A 16,285-nucleotide genomic window follows, 5' to 3' on the forward strand; every position below is an offset into this window, starting at 1 on the left:
TGATTTCTGAGGATAATAGTTCTAAGTCAGCTTGGGCAAGAAAGCCCATGAGACTTTCATCTCCAATTAACTAGCAAAAAAGCTAAAAGTGGAGGTTTGGCTCAAGTGGTACAGCACTAGCCTTGAGGGAAAAAACTAAGGAACAGGGCCCAGGCCCTGAGTTTAAGCCTCAGGACTGGCATAAACACAGACATACATACATACCGATGACAGGCAGACAGACACACACATACACACACATACACACATACATGAAGTAGTTATTTTCATGTAAATTTTCTCAGACTGTTAAGAAGTATAGAATCCTTACCTAATTGGTTTCAAAATTAGTCCTGGAAAATGCATGTGTCTTGTCTCTCTGTCTCCTAATATATTTTTGCTGCTTGAATAAAATATAGACTAGATAATTTGTAAGTAATAAACATGTATTACTCCCTAGTCTGGCAGCTGGGAAATCCAAGGCCAAGGTAGCAGCAGATCTACTGTTTGGTGAGGGCTCTGTCTACTTCCTGGGTGGAGCTTGTGCTGTGTCATTTTCAGAGAAGGAACTCCAAGTGTGCTGACCGAGGGGAGGGGTGGGGGAAGTAATGAAAAGGCAAAAAAGGTCTCAACTAGTTTCTTCAGCCCTCATGATTTAATTTCTTTTCCCAAAACTCTGCTTCTTAATCTCACTGCAGTGAGGACAGAGTTCCAACCTGAATTTTGGAAGGAACACATGTGAGCCATAGCAATACATGCATGTACAACTTGAAGGCAGAACACCAGATTCCATTTCAGGAAAAGTAGAATAAAATAGAACGTATATTCCCATGCTACAGATATTGTGGAATAAAATAATAGGATAGATCTGATAGCTCTCTCAGGCCAAAACCTATATATTGAACACTTTCTATGTCCCAGGTCCTTTAAACACATAACATTACATAATCTTCATAATGCCCCTATGAGGTGAGATACTGTTTAACCCATTTTATAAAATAGAACACTGAGGCTTATCCAGTACATCACTACAAGTCAGTATGACAAGGAGGTAGAAGTTAAGCTAGATCTGGAAGGAGACCTGGAAGCCTCCTCAGCTTTTCTTAGCCAAGGGGTTGAAGGACAACAGCATGAGTCTGCAGCTCAAACTCTCTCCTTCTGTGGAGTCAGACGCATCGAGTTCATGCCCCTAGCTGGCTCTTTGATGGCTAAAGAGACTATAGAAACAGTTTGCCTTTCAGCTTCAGCTCTGACATGCTTTGCTTCCATGACCCCAGCATCTGAGAAGAAATCTCTGGCCAGTCGTTCCAGTGTCACATACCACAGCAAAGTTACTTCATGGAGTGGGAGCCTTTCCTCAGCCATGAGACTGGTACCTGGCCGGCCGGCCAAGGATGCGGAGTGCAAGGCAGAGGTGAGTCCAGACTTGTCCTTACATGTTGGCAGGCATTGGTGTCTACTGTCTTTTGTCTGTCATGGGCTATGACCTAAATCCATTTCTTCAGAGTGTGTGAGGGTATGCATGTGGTTTCCTAATTTAGGCTATGTGTAAGGGAGCCAGGCCTTAGAGTAGCTTCACTTTGAAATTAATCTTGGATCTTCTTTGGGGCCAGGAGCAGGTGTTTCTTTGTGAGTTAAAAACCAGTCACTGGTGGCTCAGGCCTGTAATCCTACCTACATGGGAGGCTGAGATCTGAGTATTGTGATTTGAAGCCAAACCCCAGACAGGAAAGTGTATGGGACTCTTATTTCCAATTTATCACCCAAAAACCAGAAGTGGAAGTGTAGCCTATAAGAAGAGCACTAGCCTCGAGTGAAAAAGCTCTGAGTTCGAGCCCCAGCCCCAGCACAATACAATAACAACAACAACAGCAACAACAAAACAATTGTAGGGCTAGTCTTTTCTGAGGTTCTGTGTATTTAAAGGATCCTAGCCTGCTGCCCAGTGAGACCCAACTGTGAGTCGATCCTAGGACAGAAGCTTTCCCGCCCACTTTGGCTCCATTTCTAACAGACACCAGTGGGTCCTGTTGATTGTGTATGGGTAGAGCCTTTGGGATTTTTCTAATCTGTTGTTTGAAAGTTGCATAACAAATCAAACCTAAAACCCAGGGACATCAGCAATGACTTTTTGCAGTTAGGGATACCTTTGGAAAGGATCTGGGGCATAGGAAGAGGTTGGAGATCTCTGTTCCTTGATGTCCGGGACATCAGCTGGGTTCTGTTACTCATATCTGGTGGCTGCTCTGGCCTTAATCTGAGACTTTTATCTGAGCTCGTGGGCAGAACACCTGCACTGGGTCTTCCCTATGAATTGGGCTTCCTTACAACATGGCACCAGGATTTGCAGGGCTGCAGCTGCTACAGATGTTGATGATGATGATGATGATGATGACCTAGAGAAAGCACATGCATAGGCAGAAGCCACGCTGCCTTTTCATGACTTAGGCTCATGTATTATGTAGTAGAAATAGGCATGATGTTTGGTAAGGTTTAAGGTTATAGAACTGGACTTCACCCATGGATAGAGTGGGTACCATTCTACATGAACATATTGACCTGAAAATGTGTTCTCATTTTGGACAACATAGTCTGTCCTGAATTCTAACCCTGGGGTCATGGACTTGTCTTCAGAGGCAGATTGTGGTGCTGCAGGCATTAGTGTTTGGGTCAGGAGATCATGGACAAACACCTTAACTTCCTCAGGCTTTATCTCTTTATCTCTATTGTAGGCTGGATCACTTTGAGCAGTGAGGGGTTGGGCTCCCTGGGGAAGAGTGCAGGTAGCTGACAGGTGCATGAACTTTGGAATAGAGATGGTCCAGGTCTACCTGCTCAGAATTTGTTGTCTATGGTGACCAGTGACAGGGGGCGGCAGAGTCACCAGAGGCTGGCCAGCTAGGGGAAGAGGTGTCTTCTTACGGAGGTTGAAGACTCAGTAAGTGGAGAAAATGCCTAGCTTGAATGTGAGATCAGAACCATGCTTCACTGATCAGGAAGGCACTTGCTACTGATACCTGGGGGTGACCCTCTCCTCTTATTCAAGTTCTGTGGTGAAGGACTTTTGTTTATATTATTTTATTTTATACAGGTCCTGGGGATTGAACTCAGGGCCTGGGTGCTGTCCCTGAGATATTTTGTTCAAGGCTAGTGCTCTACCACTTGAGCCAAATTTCCACTTCTGGCATTTTGGTGGCCAATTGGAGATGAGTTTCACAGACTTCTTTGCCCCAGCTGGCTTTGAACTGTGATCCTCAGATCTCAGCCTTCTGAGTCACTAGGATTACAGGTGTGAGCCACAAGGGCCTGGCTTGTTTTTTATTTTTATTCTTTTTTTGAGTCTCAGTCTTACTAAGTAACCTAGGATGGCCCTGAATTTAATGTGTAGCCCAAGCTGGCTTGGAATTGAAGATCTTGCTTCAACCTCTCAAGTGCTGAGATCACACTCACACATATCACCATACTTAGTGAGCAGTGCTTTCTTGAAGACACTTTGCGCATTCAGTTATGCATCAGATCCTTACTAAGTGCCTGTTGCTTGCTGTAGGGTTATAGCACTAGGGTTATAGCAGAGAACAAAACTGACTTGTTCTCTAGTTTTATTGAGTTGCATTCTAAGTAGTAAAATTGGAAATAAGCTGATCAACAAATCCATAAATGTTCAGATCTCGTGGTAATGAAGAAATGTTTAGGTAAAGTTAGGGTAGTAGAACAGGAACAAGATATTAGAGGGAGGAGATTGGCAAAGCCATTTCTGCCACAAGGTCATGTGGTCAAAGAGTGAATTCAGGCTGTGTGCAGGTGGCTCATACCTGTAATCCCAGCTACTCAGGAGGCTGAGATCTGAGGATGGAGGTTTGAAGCCAGACCAGGCAGGAAAGTCTGTGAAGTCTTATCTCTACTCAACCACCAAAAAGCCAGAAGTAGAGGTATGTCTCAAGTGATAGAGCTCCAGCCTTAAACAGAAAAAGCTAAGGGATAGAGCTTATGGTATGAGTTCAAGATCCAGTACACACTCTGTCTTTGTCTCTGTCTCTATTCTGTCTGTCTGTCTGTCTGTCTGTCTCTCTCTCTCTCTCTCTCTCTCTTTCTCACACACAGAGGGAGAGAGATAAAGAACTTAGGAAGCATATGATGCTGCCACATATGATGCTGCCGATGCTCATGAATAGGTCATGGATAGGCAAGAACTGGTTAGGGAGAGAAGGTAGTTGTACTGGCACTGAGGCAGGTACGTGCCGGGGCCTGCCAGCAAAGGCTGGTGTGGCTGCGTTGACAGGATAAGGGGACCTCGGGGCCTCCCAGCTTCCAGGTAGCCATGGGTGTCATCACCCTCTGCTCTTAGCATCAGAAAGAGCTGTGATTTTTATCAGGGTGGTGGCAGACATTTTTCAAGTGGTTCTGTCGGTTGCTTTGGATTTTCAGAAGTGCAGAGAGATATCCTGGTCTAGGGTTATAAGTGCACATACCTTATGGGATCAGTTTCTGTAAAGCTTGCCCCTTCTCGCTGGCTTCTTTCCTCTTGGCCTCCCCTCATTTTCCCTTCAACCTGATTTATTTATACCTTGATAGTTTAAAATACATTAAGCATTCTAAGAGAGATTTGCTTGGAAAAAAAAGGGAATTGTGCTTCAGTGTTTTGTTGTTTTGTTTTTAAACTTAACTGCACCAAGCTAGGTGCTGTTACTTACCTCTATAATCCTAGCTACCCAGGAGGCCTATATCCCAAGATTGTGATTCAAATCAGGGCAGAAAAGTTTGTAAGACTCTATTATCTCCAATGACCCACCCAAAAGCCAGAAATGGGGTGTGGCTCAAGTGATAGAGTGCCAACTTTGAGCAAAAAAGCCAAGGGAGAGTGCCTAGGGCCTGAGTTCAAGCCCTAGGACTGACATCTAAATAAATAAATGGTAAATAAATAAAAAATTTTAAACATTAACTGCAGCTTTTTCTATCAACATTTGTGACAAGTAACTCAGTCTAGGCTGAGCACAGGGCCTGACATAGAACAGACTTTTCAATAAGAGACCTAGAAGGACCCAGAAGGAGTGGGAAGAAGGCTGCCCCTTCTGTGGCTGCAATGAAACTCACCAGCCCTGAGCCCATACATCCATCACTCTTCTCCAAGAGCTGCCTGCCATTGTCATTTCTGGAGAACTGAAGTTCTCAGGTACATATGTACGTTGTGATGTCATAGGATAACAGCATCAACTATTTGCCCTGGGGTCTGTTTAATTATTTTTAAAAATTAATTTTGATTATTACAGTTGATTACACCTCAGTGAGCAATGTAATTGATATTTTCTAATGTATCCCAAGGAACATTTTGTACAACACGCTTTTTGTTGTTGAAGGTTAAAGACTCCGTTATTGGTTTTTCCCTAAATATGCCCACATCATTAGTCCCTCCAGCGAGGAGGTCGCCATCTGGAAAAAGCAGCATGGAGACATTAGTCAGGCACAAGTGCATGAAATTGGTGTTTCCGCATCTTCTGTCTCTCTCTTCTGGAAAGAAGAGGTTTGTAATTAAAGAAGTTGGTGTTGGAGGAAGCATTATTCATTTGGTGTTATTCCTTATCATGTCAGCGCTGACAGGTCTATTGTACTGATAAATTGTTCCTGGGAGCGAGACATACGATGTAGGATTCATAATTCCTCTTACCTAGCTTCATCTGAAGCAGAAAATCTTTTCTTCTAGGCTGGTGAGCTGAGCTTCCAGACAAGCCTGATTTGATAGATGCTACTTCCATTCATGGATGATATTCTTTCTTCTTTTCCTCCTGGCTCTATTGCAGTCCCTTCTGGGATCACACTATGAAGTCATCGGGCCTGGCATGATGAAGGTCATAGGTATCAGCCTGTTGGACTGAGGATGGAAATGCGGGCTCCCTGGAGGCTCCCCAAAGTAATATTCATACTCTGCTTGGGGCAACCTAGTGCACACTCAGGTCAGCCATTCTTCCCAGCAGGAAATGTAGCTTTGCCTGTATCAGTTGCTGAGGTCAATTGCAGACATTGTTGTTTAATACATTGAAGATGTACCAAGTCACTGTTGATAACTTCTCTGTGGCAGACATGAGGGCAGCTTATGATACTCATTTCCATTTATAGGAAGCCAGGTGAGGGCTAGGTACATGGAAATGTTCTGTTCAGACTTGTGGGCCCGCTTGACTGTTTTGCTCACAGCTAGTGCTCTACAACTTGAGCCATACCTCCACTACCAGTTTTTGCTAATTGACTGGAGATAAGAGTCTCTCATATTTTTCTCCTTGGGTTGCCTTTGAGCTGAGATTCTCAGATCTCAGCCTGATGAGTAGCTAGGATTATGGACCTGAGCCACTGGTGCCCAACCTCTGTCCAGCCTTTATATAATTCCTCTGCAGATTAAAATTATCCTCCAGTATTAAGCATATCATACTTGACCCAATATGCTAGCATGAAAGAAAAATCTTAGCAAACAAAGTGGGTGTTGGGATGCTGGGGGTGGGTGAGGAAGGGCTGTGGGGGGCATAGTACCTAGGTCTGTACGTGGAAAGGTGAAAGATTGGAAGCCTTTTGGCAAGAGAAGGCCTGGGCATTGCAAAGGCAAGATAGGTACGGGGCAGGCAGGCAGACAGGAGGTCAGATCGGGGGCACCTGGGCCAAGCTAGAGGGATTTATAATATGAGGTGGGAGTAGAAGGGGGAGTGGCCTGTTTCTGTTCCTATAAATTAGATTAAAGGCGAAGACTCTGAGGCAGAAGGCCCACCGGGGCTATGACATAGTTTAGGTGGGAGATGGTGGAAGGCTGCAGGAGCAGCAACTGGAATGATCTACCACCAAAGAATGCATAAGGAAATTGTCCTCAAGGCTGGTGTGAAGAGAGAAGCCCACCAAGGCAGAGGTAATGACTCTGAGAAGAGAGGGGGCCTGGGGCAGGGAGGTATGTGCTTTAGGTGTTTCTGTAGAATTCTGTAGTGGATAAAGAGAGTTAGGAGTCAGAGGAGGTGGAGAGAGAGTCCTCCCAGGAGAGGAGAGGGAACTCCTCAGCATGGATGCGGGCCCTTCTCCCTCTTTCTGAGCAGAATGAGAGAGCAGGATCTCTCCCATTTTCTCCCTAGATCTATTGCATACTCTACATGTGTACACAGCCTCCTGTGCAAGGAGCCTGCTGGTTCTCTCTTGAGGAGGACAACTCTGGGTTATCCTCCCATCAAAGCTGGGGAGGGACTCATGAGAAGTGGCATACCCATGGAGAGGCAGCATACCCCATGGGGGAAGGCTAGCTCACATTTCTATGCATTGAGCAGCTAGCAGGCAGGCTTCCAGTTGCTGTTTTCAGCACCACAATGGAAAGTTGCAATGGCATTCAGAAAGTTAGGCTGGATGAGGACTCACAGGAGATTGGAAGATACCATACTTAGGAAATTATGAAAGATTGATAGGGGCTGGTGGTTCACAGATCTAATCCTTGCTACTCAGGAGACAGATTTGAGGATCGCAGTTTGAAGCCAGTCTGGGCAGAAAAATCTACAAGACTCCATTTCTTAATTAACCAGTAAAGATCTAGAAGTGGAGATGTGGGTCAAGTAGAGCACCAGCCTTGAGAGGAAAAGTTAAGGGAGAGTACTAGGCCCTGAGTTCGTGCACTAGTACTGGCATGAGAGAAAGAGTATGAGAGAGGAGAGAGAGAGAATGAGAGAGAGAGAGAGAGAGAGAGAGAGAGAGAGAGAGAGAGAGAGAGAGAGAGAGAGAGAGAGAGAGAAAATATGAAAGATGAACAGCTTTTGGCTTTGCCATGTGCCTTTCCAAGAAGAGAGCACTAGAAATCTGCTCCAAGGTGTCTCTAGGTCCTTTCCTAGACATGTCAGATTCACCAGCCCCCCCCCCCACAAAACTAGCAGAGACACACCTGGTGGGGGGACTTGGAGATCTCAGGGCAGGGCACCTGGGTGGGCAAGTGACTGTGGACCTTTTATCCATTTTTTTATCAGTATCTTTCCTGATCACATTCCCACCCCAGCCACAGAGAAGCCCTGCCCCGACAGAGAAGCCCTGCCCCGACAGAGAATGAGATGCTGAATGTAACCAGCAAATGTCACAGTTCCATTAAGGGCTACCCTTGCCAAACTCCTTGGCTATGGGAGGAGATAAAACAAATTTACTTAAAAGCAAAAGAAAAGCAGGGAAAGAAAAAACAGTGCAATAGATTCTTTGTGGAGAAGTAGCCCAAAGATCAGAATCTCCTGGAAGCGACTTTTGTGACCATTCATTCCAAATATTCTAGCCAGCAGCTCTTTAAAACAAATCCTTCTAGAAAGTTCCAAACATGCACAGATGTAGGAAAATAATAATAATGAATCTCTACATATCTATCCATCATCTCAACAATTTCTAACTCCTGGCCCAATTTCTCTTTTCTTCATCACCACCCACTTTCCCTCCTGTCCTGAATAATTCTGAAGCCATATTGCAGACAGCCTATCATTTCATGCAGAAGTGTTTTCCATGATAATTATTTTCTTTCTAAAAAGTCACAAGAAGAAGATAAGAATTGAAGAAAGAGAAACGAATATGCAGAACTTGGAGTCATAGCAACCATTGTGGGCACGATGGAGCTTTTCCTGGCTTCCTTGCTGGGGTGCCTTCTTGTTCCCTGCTGATGAAGGGTGGGTGCACTTCCTGAGGCTGGAGCCCACTGAGCTGCAGAGACTCCTGCTCCTTCAGAAACAAGGAGAATGAGGTCTGTTGGTAACACTACCATCTTCTAGCTTCGTGCCTGGGATATGCCTCGGCTCCTTTGTGTTGGAGGATGAATAGTTCTTTTCTGTTTGGACGTATCAGCCTCAGAGTTGACTCTCCTATAGCAAAATCTCAGCAGATCTCAAGGGTGAGGATGGATTTTTCACAAATAGCCAGAATAGGCTTTGAAACCCAAAGGGAAACTATTGGCAGCACAGAGGGTAAAAATGAAGGAAGTAAAACTACAGCTGGTAAAGCCAGAAGTCAGAATTCTCCCAGATGTTCTGTGGTAATAGAAATCAAATAAAAGATGTTTAAGAGCTTGCAGGAAATGGTTTATGTGAATTAAAAAATTTTTGGATGAGTTTGAACTCAGGGGGCTAGGTGCTGTCCTTTAACTCTTTCACTCAAGGATAGTGTTCTACCACTTGAACTACACTTTCACTTCCAGCTTTTTTGGTGATTCATTGGAGATAAAAATATCTCATGGATTTTCCTGCCTGGGCTGGTTTGGAACTGTGATCCTCAGATCTCAGCCTCCTGGATAGCTGGGATTACAGGTATGAGCCACCATCTATCTCTCCCCCAGGTAGTTTATATATATTTTATTATTTTTAAGTCAATTTATAAATACAATATATCTTAATCACTTTTATCCCTTTTTTTATCATTCACCTATCTCTCAATTTTCCTAGTTTTATAGGCTATGCATTGAATATTATCACTAAATTTTCCTCCTCCTTTTCTTCTCTTCATTCACCTACCCTCCTCCACTTAACCTCCCATCTAGCTTCCTGGCATGCATTTTGTTGGGTTGTGTTAGTATTTCTAAGGAGACACACAAATTGAATTCTTCCCTGTATATACTATACTTTGGTTAATATATTTATGTATACTTGCATACAACCCCAAATGTGCTTACTTGTATGTATATATATATATATATGTATATATATGTATATATGTATATATATTATATTGAACTTCTGCATATGAAAGCAAACATGCATTCTCTGGCTCTCTGGGCCTGACCCACTTTACTTAATATAATTTTTCTAGGTGCATCTATTTCCCTACAGATGACGTTATATTGTTATTCCTCAAGGATAAGTAAAATTCTATTATATATACCCATAGATAGATAGATAGATAGATAGATAGATAGATAGATAGATAGATAGATAGATAGATGGATATCATACATTTTTTTTTATCTATCCATCAAAGAGCATCTGGGCTATTTCCATGTCTTGGCTGTGGTGAATAGTGCAGCAATGAACATGGTTGTGAGGTTGCCCTAGTATATCCAAGTTTGTAATCTTTTGGATAAATACCAGAGAGTGATATTACTGGATCATAGGATAATTCTGTGTTTAGTGTTTTGAGGAAGCTCCAAACTGTTTTCCATAGTGGTTGAACAAATTTACCTTTACCATTAACAGTGTGCTGGGGTTCCTTTCACCTAATATCAGCTCCAGCATCTGTGTTACTTGTGTTCTTCATGAATACCATCCTAATAGGAATACAATGAAATTTCATTGTTGTTTTGATTTACAATTTTTATGATCAGAGATGTTGAACATTTCTTTGTACATCTGTTGGCCATTTTTACGTCTTCTGAGAAGTCTCTACTTAGCATGTTTGCCCATTTATTAATTGGGTTTGTATTCTTTGAAGGTATAGTTTCTTGAGCTCTTTTTATATTATAGATATTAGGCCATTGTCTGACATAAAGCTGGCAAAGATCTTCTCTCATTCTGCAGGTCATCTTTTTAGCTGGGTCGCTATATTCTTTGTCATGCAGAAACTTCTTAGTTTGATGCAATCCCATTTGTCAATTCTCTCTTGGATTTGCTAGCCTCTGGAACTTTACTTAGAAAGTTCCTGCTAGGTTCAAAGAGTTCTCATGTTTCTCCTACTCCTTCCTGTAATAATTTCATGGTTTCAGGTCTTACACTGAGGTCTTTGGTCCATTTTGAGTTGACATTAGTACAGGGTGATAAACAAGGATCCAGTTTCAGTTTTCTGCATGTGGATATCCAGTTTTCCAGCACCATTTATTGAAGAGGTAGTCTTTTTTTTTTCCATCCTATGTTCTTGGCTCCCTTGTCAAATATCTAGTGGCTATAGATCTGTGGGTTTATTTCTGTATCATCTAGTCTGCTCCATTAATCATTGGGTCTATTTTTGTGCTAGTACCAAGCTGTTTCCTTTACTATAGCTCTGTAGGAGAGTTAAAAATTGGAAATAGTTTTATCTTTAGCACCACTTAACCACCCATCTCCCCCACAGGATTGCTTTTGTGATTTGGGGCCTTTTGTGGTTCCATATGAATGTTCATATTATTTTCTCTAGCTCAGTGGAAAATAACATTGGTATTTTGATGAGTATTGCATTGAATTAGTAGATTGCCTTTGGCAGTATTGCCATTTTCAGTTCTGCCAATCCAGGAACATGAAAGTCTTTTCACTTCCTAATATCTTCTTCAACTTCTTCCTTCAGGATTTTATAATTTTTATTTTAGAAGTCCTTCATTTCCTTGGTTATATTGATTCCTATTTTTTTTAATTTTTTTATGGTTATGGGACTTGAACTCTGGGCCTGAGCACTGTCCCTCAGCTCTTCAGCCCACGGCAAGCGCTCTACCACTTGAGCTACAGCACCACTTCCTGATTCCTATTTTTTTTAATGAGACTATTACAAATGTAGTTGCTTTCCTGATTTCACTCTCAATCTTCTCTTTGCTGACATGGATTTTTTTTTTCTGTCAGTCTTGGGGCTTGAACTCTGGACCTGGGCACTGTCCCTTACCTCTTCAGCTCAAGGCTAGCACTCTACCACTTGAGCCACAGAGACACTTCTGGTTTTCTGGTGGTTTATTGGAGACAAGAGAATTGCGGACTTTCCTCCCTGGCCTGCCTTTGAACCACATTCCTCATATCTCAGCCTCCTGAGTAGCTAGGATTATAGGTGTGAGCCACCAGTGCCCAGCTAAAGCTACTGATTTTTATGGATTGATTTTATATCTTCACAGAAAATTTTTTAAAATCTGAAATTCAGTTAAGTCATGATACTGAACTTTTTTTTTTTTTTCTTTTTTTTTGGGTCTGGTCGTGGGGCCTGAACTCTGGGCCTAGGCGCTGTCCCTCAGCTCTTCAGCTCAAGGCTAGGGCTCTACCACTTGAGCCACAGTGCCACTTCCGGCTTTTTTCTTTTTGCTTATGTGGTGCTGAGGAATCGAACCCAGGGCCTCAGGCATGCAAGGCAAGCGCTCTACCACTGAGCCACCTTCCCAGCCCTTGATACCGAACTTTCTTACTTCAATATGTAACAAATGCAGACAGTGCTTGTGGACAAGAGAGAAAGAGCTTTCCCAGGAGCCAAACTTTAAGAGAGATATTGGAAGTTTGTTACAGATGACTCATGTCCATAATTCTAGCTTATCAGGAGGCTGAGATATGAGGCTCACAATTCAAAGCCAGCCTAGACAGAAAAATCCTTGAGACTCTTATCTCCAGTTAACCAGCAAAAACCCAGAATTGGAGGCATGGCTCAATAGGAAGTGCCAACTATGAGTACAAAGAGCTGAGCACAGGTAGGAAGTCCAGAGGTCAAGTCCCAGTACTGGCATTAATAAAAGATGTTGGGGAGCAAGTTGCCTAAGTTTGGAAGAAAATTGAAATATATAAGGTGAGGCAGCAGATGGCCTAACGATAAGGATGATCTTGGTGATGCATTCTTACTGGCATGGTAGAAAAGTAGAAAAATCACCCTGCATCTACAAATCAAGAGATTTCCATTGGAAACCAGAGAACAGTAATACAGAAAACCTGAAAGTGTGGACAGAGACTTTGTGAGAAACCACACTTCTGTGCTATTGGAATACTCAGTCATGTTTGATGGTACAAAGAGCCAGCTATATGGGAAAATAATTACATAGGACTATCTGTTAAGAATGAAAAATACTCAGAAACAAATGATTGAAAAAAGCACTTTGGAAAAATTTGTACTTGGGAAAGTATAAATTAGATAAATTATATAGGTGTAATTGAGACCTTCTGCTAAGTGGGATCTTGATTTTCTTAGTTGCGCTGGGTAAGGCTGCCAGTGAGACATGTTGATAGGAGACAGAGGAGTATTGTTCCATGGAAACAGTAGAAATGAGTCCAAACTACACTCTATGAGAAAGACGGGCAAGGTTCCTTTATTGCAGATTCAACTCAAGCCAGCCATCTTGAACCAGGGGGAGCCAGCACTGACCAGAGATAAGCAAATTGCTTACTTAACAAAGGGAGAAGCAAGATTGGCATAGGTGAAAGTTGTTAATTGTCCGTGGTTCCAAAACATGTTTTTCTTTGTGTGTACAAGTTTTCTGACTTCAAGGTTTGTAGGCTAACTAGCAATGACTTATCCTGGAAATGGCTGGATGAGTTGCTCCTGTTACTGGTGTCATTTGTATGCATACATGTCTTGGATTTATAGTTCTGGCCACATGATAGGGCTAAAAGATTTTCAGTGCTTGCCAGGGACTGGTAGCTCACACCTGTATTCTAGATATTTAGGAGGCTGAGATCTGAGGACTGCTAATCGAAGCCAGCCTGGACAGGAAAGTCTGTGAGACTTTATTTAACCAGCAAAAAGCCTGAAGTAGGGTTGTGAGTCAAGTAGTAGAGCAGTAGGCTTGAGTTTAAATCTCAGGGACAGTGTCCTGGTCCTAAGTTTAAGCCTCAAGAATGGTGCACACACACACACACACACACACACACATATACACACAGTGTCCTGGTCCTGAGTTCAAGCCTCAAGAATGGTGCACACACACACACACACACACACACACACACACACACACACACACACAGTGTCCTGGTCCTGAGTTCAAGCCTCAAGAATGGTACACACACACACACACACACACACACACACACACACACACACACACACACACACACACACACACACACACACACACACACACACACACACACACACACACACACACACACACACACACCTTTCAGTGCTTGAGCCAGGAACTGTTATGTCCTTCCTGTTTTTTTTTTTTAGATCATCTTCATGAATGTCCTGGACACATGGTTTGCTCTGGGCCTTTTATAGGTGCTTGAGCTTCCCAGATTGCCCAGTGGTGGGATACAAGAAATGCATACTAGTTCTAACAGGCAACAGACCAAGTGAATCTACCTTGTATTTTCTTGGGCAAATTTAAGTGTGTGTGTGTGTGTGTGTGTGTGTGTGTGTGTGTGTGTGTGTGTGTGTCTATACCATGAGACTCTCATCTCTATCAAAATAGCCAGAAGTGAAGCTATGGCTTAAGTGGTAGGATGCTAGCCTTGAGTAAGAAAAACTCAGGAACAATGTCCAGGCCCTAAGTTCAAGCCCTAGGACTGGCAGTAAAGAAAACAATCAACCAACAAAACAACAACAACAACAACAAACAGTTCTAAGAATGCTTTTAGCAGGTAGTAGATTGAAGGCCCAGAGCTTATTTGTCTTTTATCCCCTTGCTGTAGTCTCTGTCTCCTTTTTCTCTTAATGTCCCGGGGCTTGAACTTAGGGCCTGGGCATTGTCCCTGAGATTTTTTGTTTAAGGCTAGCATTCTACACTTGAGTCATGGCTTCACTTCTGGCTTTTTGGTGGTTAATTGGAGAGAAGAGTTCATGGAATTTCCTGCTGGGCTGGCTTCAAACTCTGATCCTCAGATGTCAGCTTCCTGAGTAGCTAGCATTACAGATGTGAGCCACCAGCACCCAGCTTAAATTTTCTTGCATTGCTCTAGACACTCAACTAGGGGCCCCTGTTTTTTTTAATCTTGATTAACACACACACACACACACACACACACACACACACAGATGCACACAAGAATACACCCCTCACACATACCAACCTGTCGACCCCCTCATTACATGTGTGGGAAGTGGGTGGGAAGGAACTCCATGCCGTAACTTCTCAGGACAACACCATCACCTGCAGCTTGGCTAGGACGCATTATTATCGGAATAGTGTGCCATGCATTAGGGTTTCTGTTTGAGTGAATGTCACAATGGTGTGTTTACACAAACCTACATGGTCTGGGGATCAAACTCAGGGCTTTGCACTCTCACTTGGCTTTTTCCTCTCAAGGCTAACTCTCTACCACTTGTACCACACCTCCACTTCTGGCTTTTTGGTGGTTAATTGGAGATAAGAATCTTAACAGATTTTCCTGCCTGGGTTGCCTTTGAACTGCAATCCTCAGGTCTCAGCCTCTTGAGTAGTTAAGATTACAGGCTTGAGCCACCAATGTCTGGCTTTATGCAACTTTTGTTTGTCAGAAGAAAAAAAAGCATAAAAGGCATAGTTTGGTAAATACATAAAATTGTGACATAGTTGTTTATTATCGTTATCAAGTATATTTGGGTACAGTGTGTTTAAGTTCTGTGCATAAATTGTATGCACTCTGCTTGTATAGGACTAGCAGCTTGGTTAATTTACTCAGCATTGCCACACATATGAGCACTGTACAGTGCAATATGTAACCTTGTCATGAGGTGATAGGGGTTTTCAGCTCCTTTGTGATCGTACAGTGTCACATATGTGGTTCATTATTGATGGACATGGCCACATAGTACATGGCTGTCATTTCTTTTTGTTGTTGTTGTTTTTTTTTTGGGTCCGGTCGTGGGGCCTGAACGCTGGACCTAGGTGCTGTCCCTCAGCTCTTCAGCTCAAGGCTAGCACTCTGGCTGTCATTTCTTATAGCAGAGGTTTTGTACAGTCACATCCCTGTCTCTGTGTAGCACCTAGAACATGGACTGATGGAAGGCAATGGCCATTCTTTTTTTCCTTTTTAAGCAAGTTGTAAATGTCACTCGTCTGTCACGAGCCCCTCTTACAGGAGTCTGAAAAAATAGATGTAAACGAACAAAGCCAACACGGATACCTTTAATGATGTTTCTTTACCAAGTGCATCATTTGTGTGACATCTTTATCTTCATAATAGAAGGATAATTAACATCACTAATTATCTAATTAAGTTCATTAAGCATCCACCAACAGTGCACTGTGAAGTTGACATTATGTTCCACTGTCAACAAATGCTTTTGATTTCTTAGGAAGTAATTAAAATGTAAATTAGCATGCGATTATATGCACAGGGGAAGTTTTGAACCAGATATTCATTTCTAAACTGCTTAGGGCAACATAGATTTTTGTGTTTTTTTTTTCTTCTTCAATAAAAGCAATCATTTTGCTACTAGCACTGAATATTAAAGTTGCCATTCTGCAGTTCAGGGTTTTTGATCAGAGTGAGGTTTTGTACTACAAAACATAGAGCGTTTAGTTGATGGATTTGTTGCTATACACTGTGCTTTTCTTTCTTATTGGATCATTTTATTTAATACTTTTGTTTACAGTTGTGGCTGTCATGTTAAAAAGATCTCACAACTGATTTTTTTAACCTGAAAATTTTTTATAGTTCATATCTTAAATTCTGTAAATAAGCTTGCCCTTTAAAAATATTTTAGGACAAATTATTATTACTTTCTTTTTACTCTTTAAAAAATGAGTAAGTAGTTGTATAAG

General features: G+C 42.5%; 1 protein-coding gene across 1 annotated transcript in view; it reads left to right on the plus strand.

The window, feature by feature from the left end:
- Nucleotides 1-16,285, plus strand: part of Wdfy4 (WDFY family member 4) — a 268,757-nt gene that overhangs the window by 123,585 nt on the left and 128,887 nt on the right. The window contains exon 41 of the mRNA XM_070020489.1: nt 1,257-1,393. Within this exon, the coding sequence (XP_069876590.1) occupies nt 1,257-1,393 (137 nt within the window). The remainder of the gene's footprint in view (nt 1-1,256; nt 1,394-16,285) is intronic.

This window comes from Dipodomys merriami, unplaced genomic scaffold (assembly GCF_024711535.1).
Source record: "Dipodomys merriami isolate MVZ:Mamm:240054 unplaced genomic scaffold, mDipMer1.0.p SCAF_14, whole genome shotgun sequence".
Lineage (NCBI taxonomy): Eukaryota > Metazoa > Chordata > Mammalia > Rodentia > Heteromyidae > Dipodomys > Dipodomys merriami.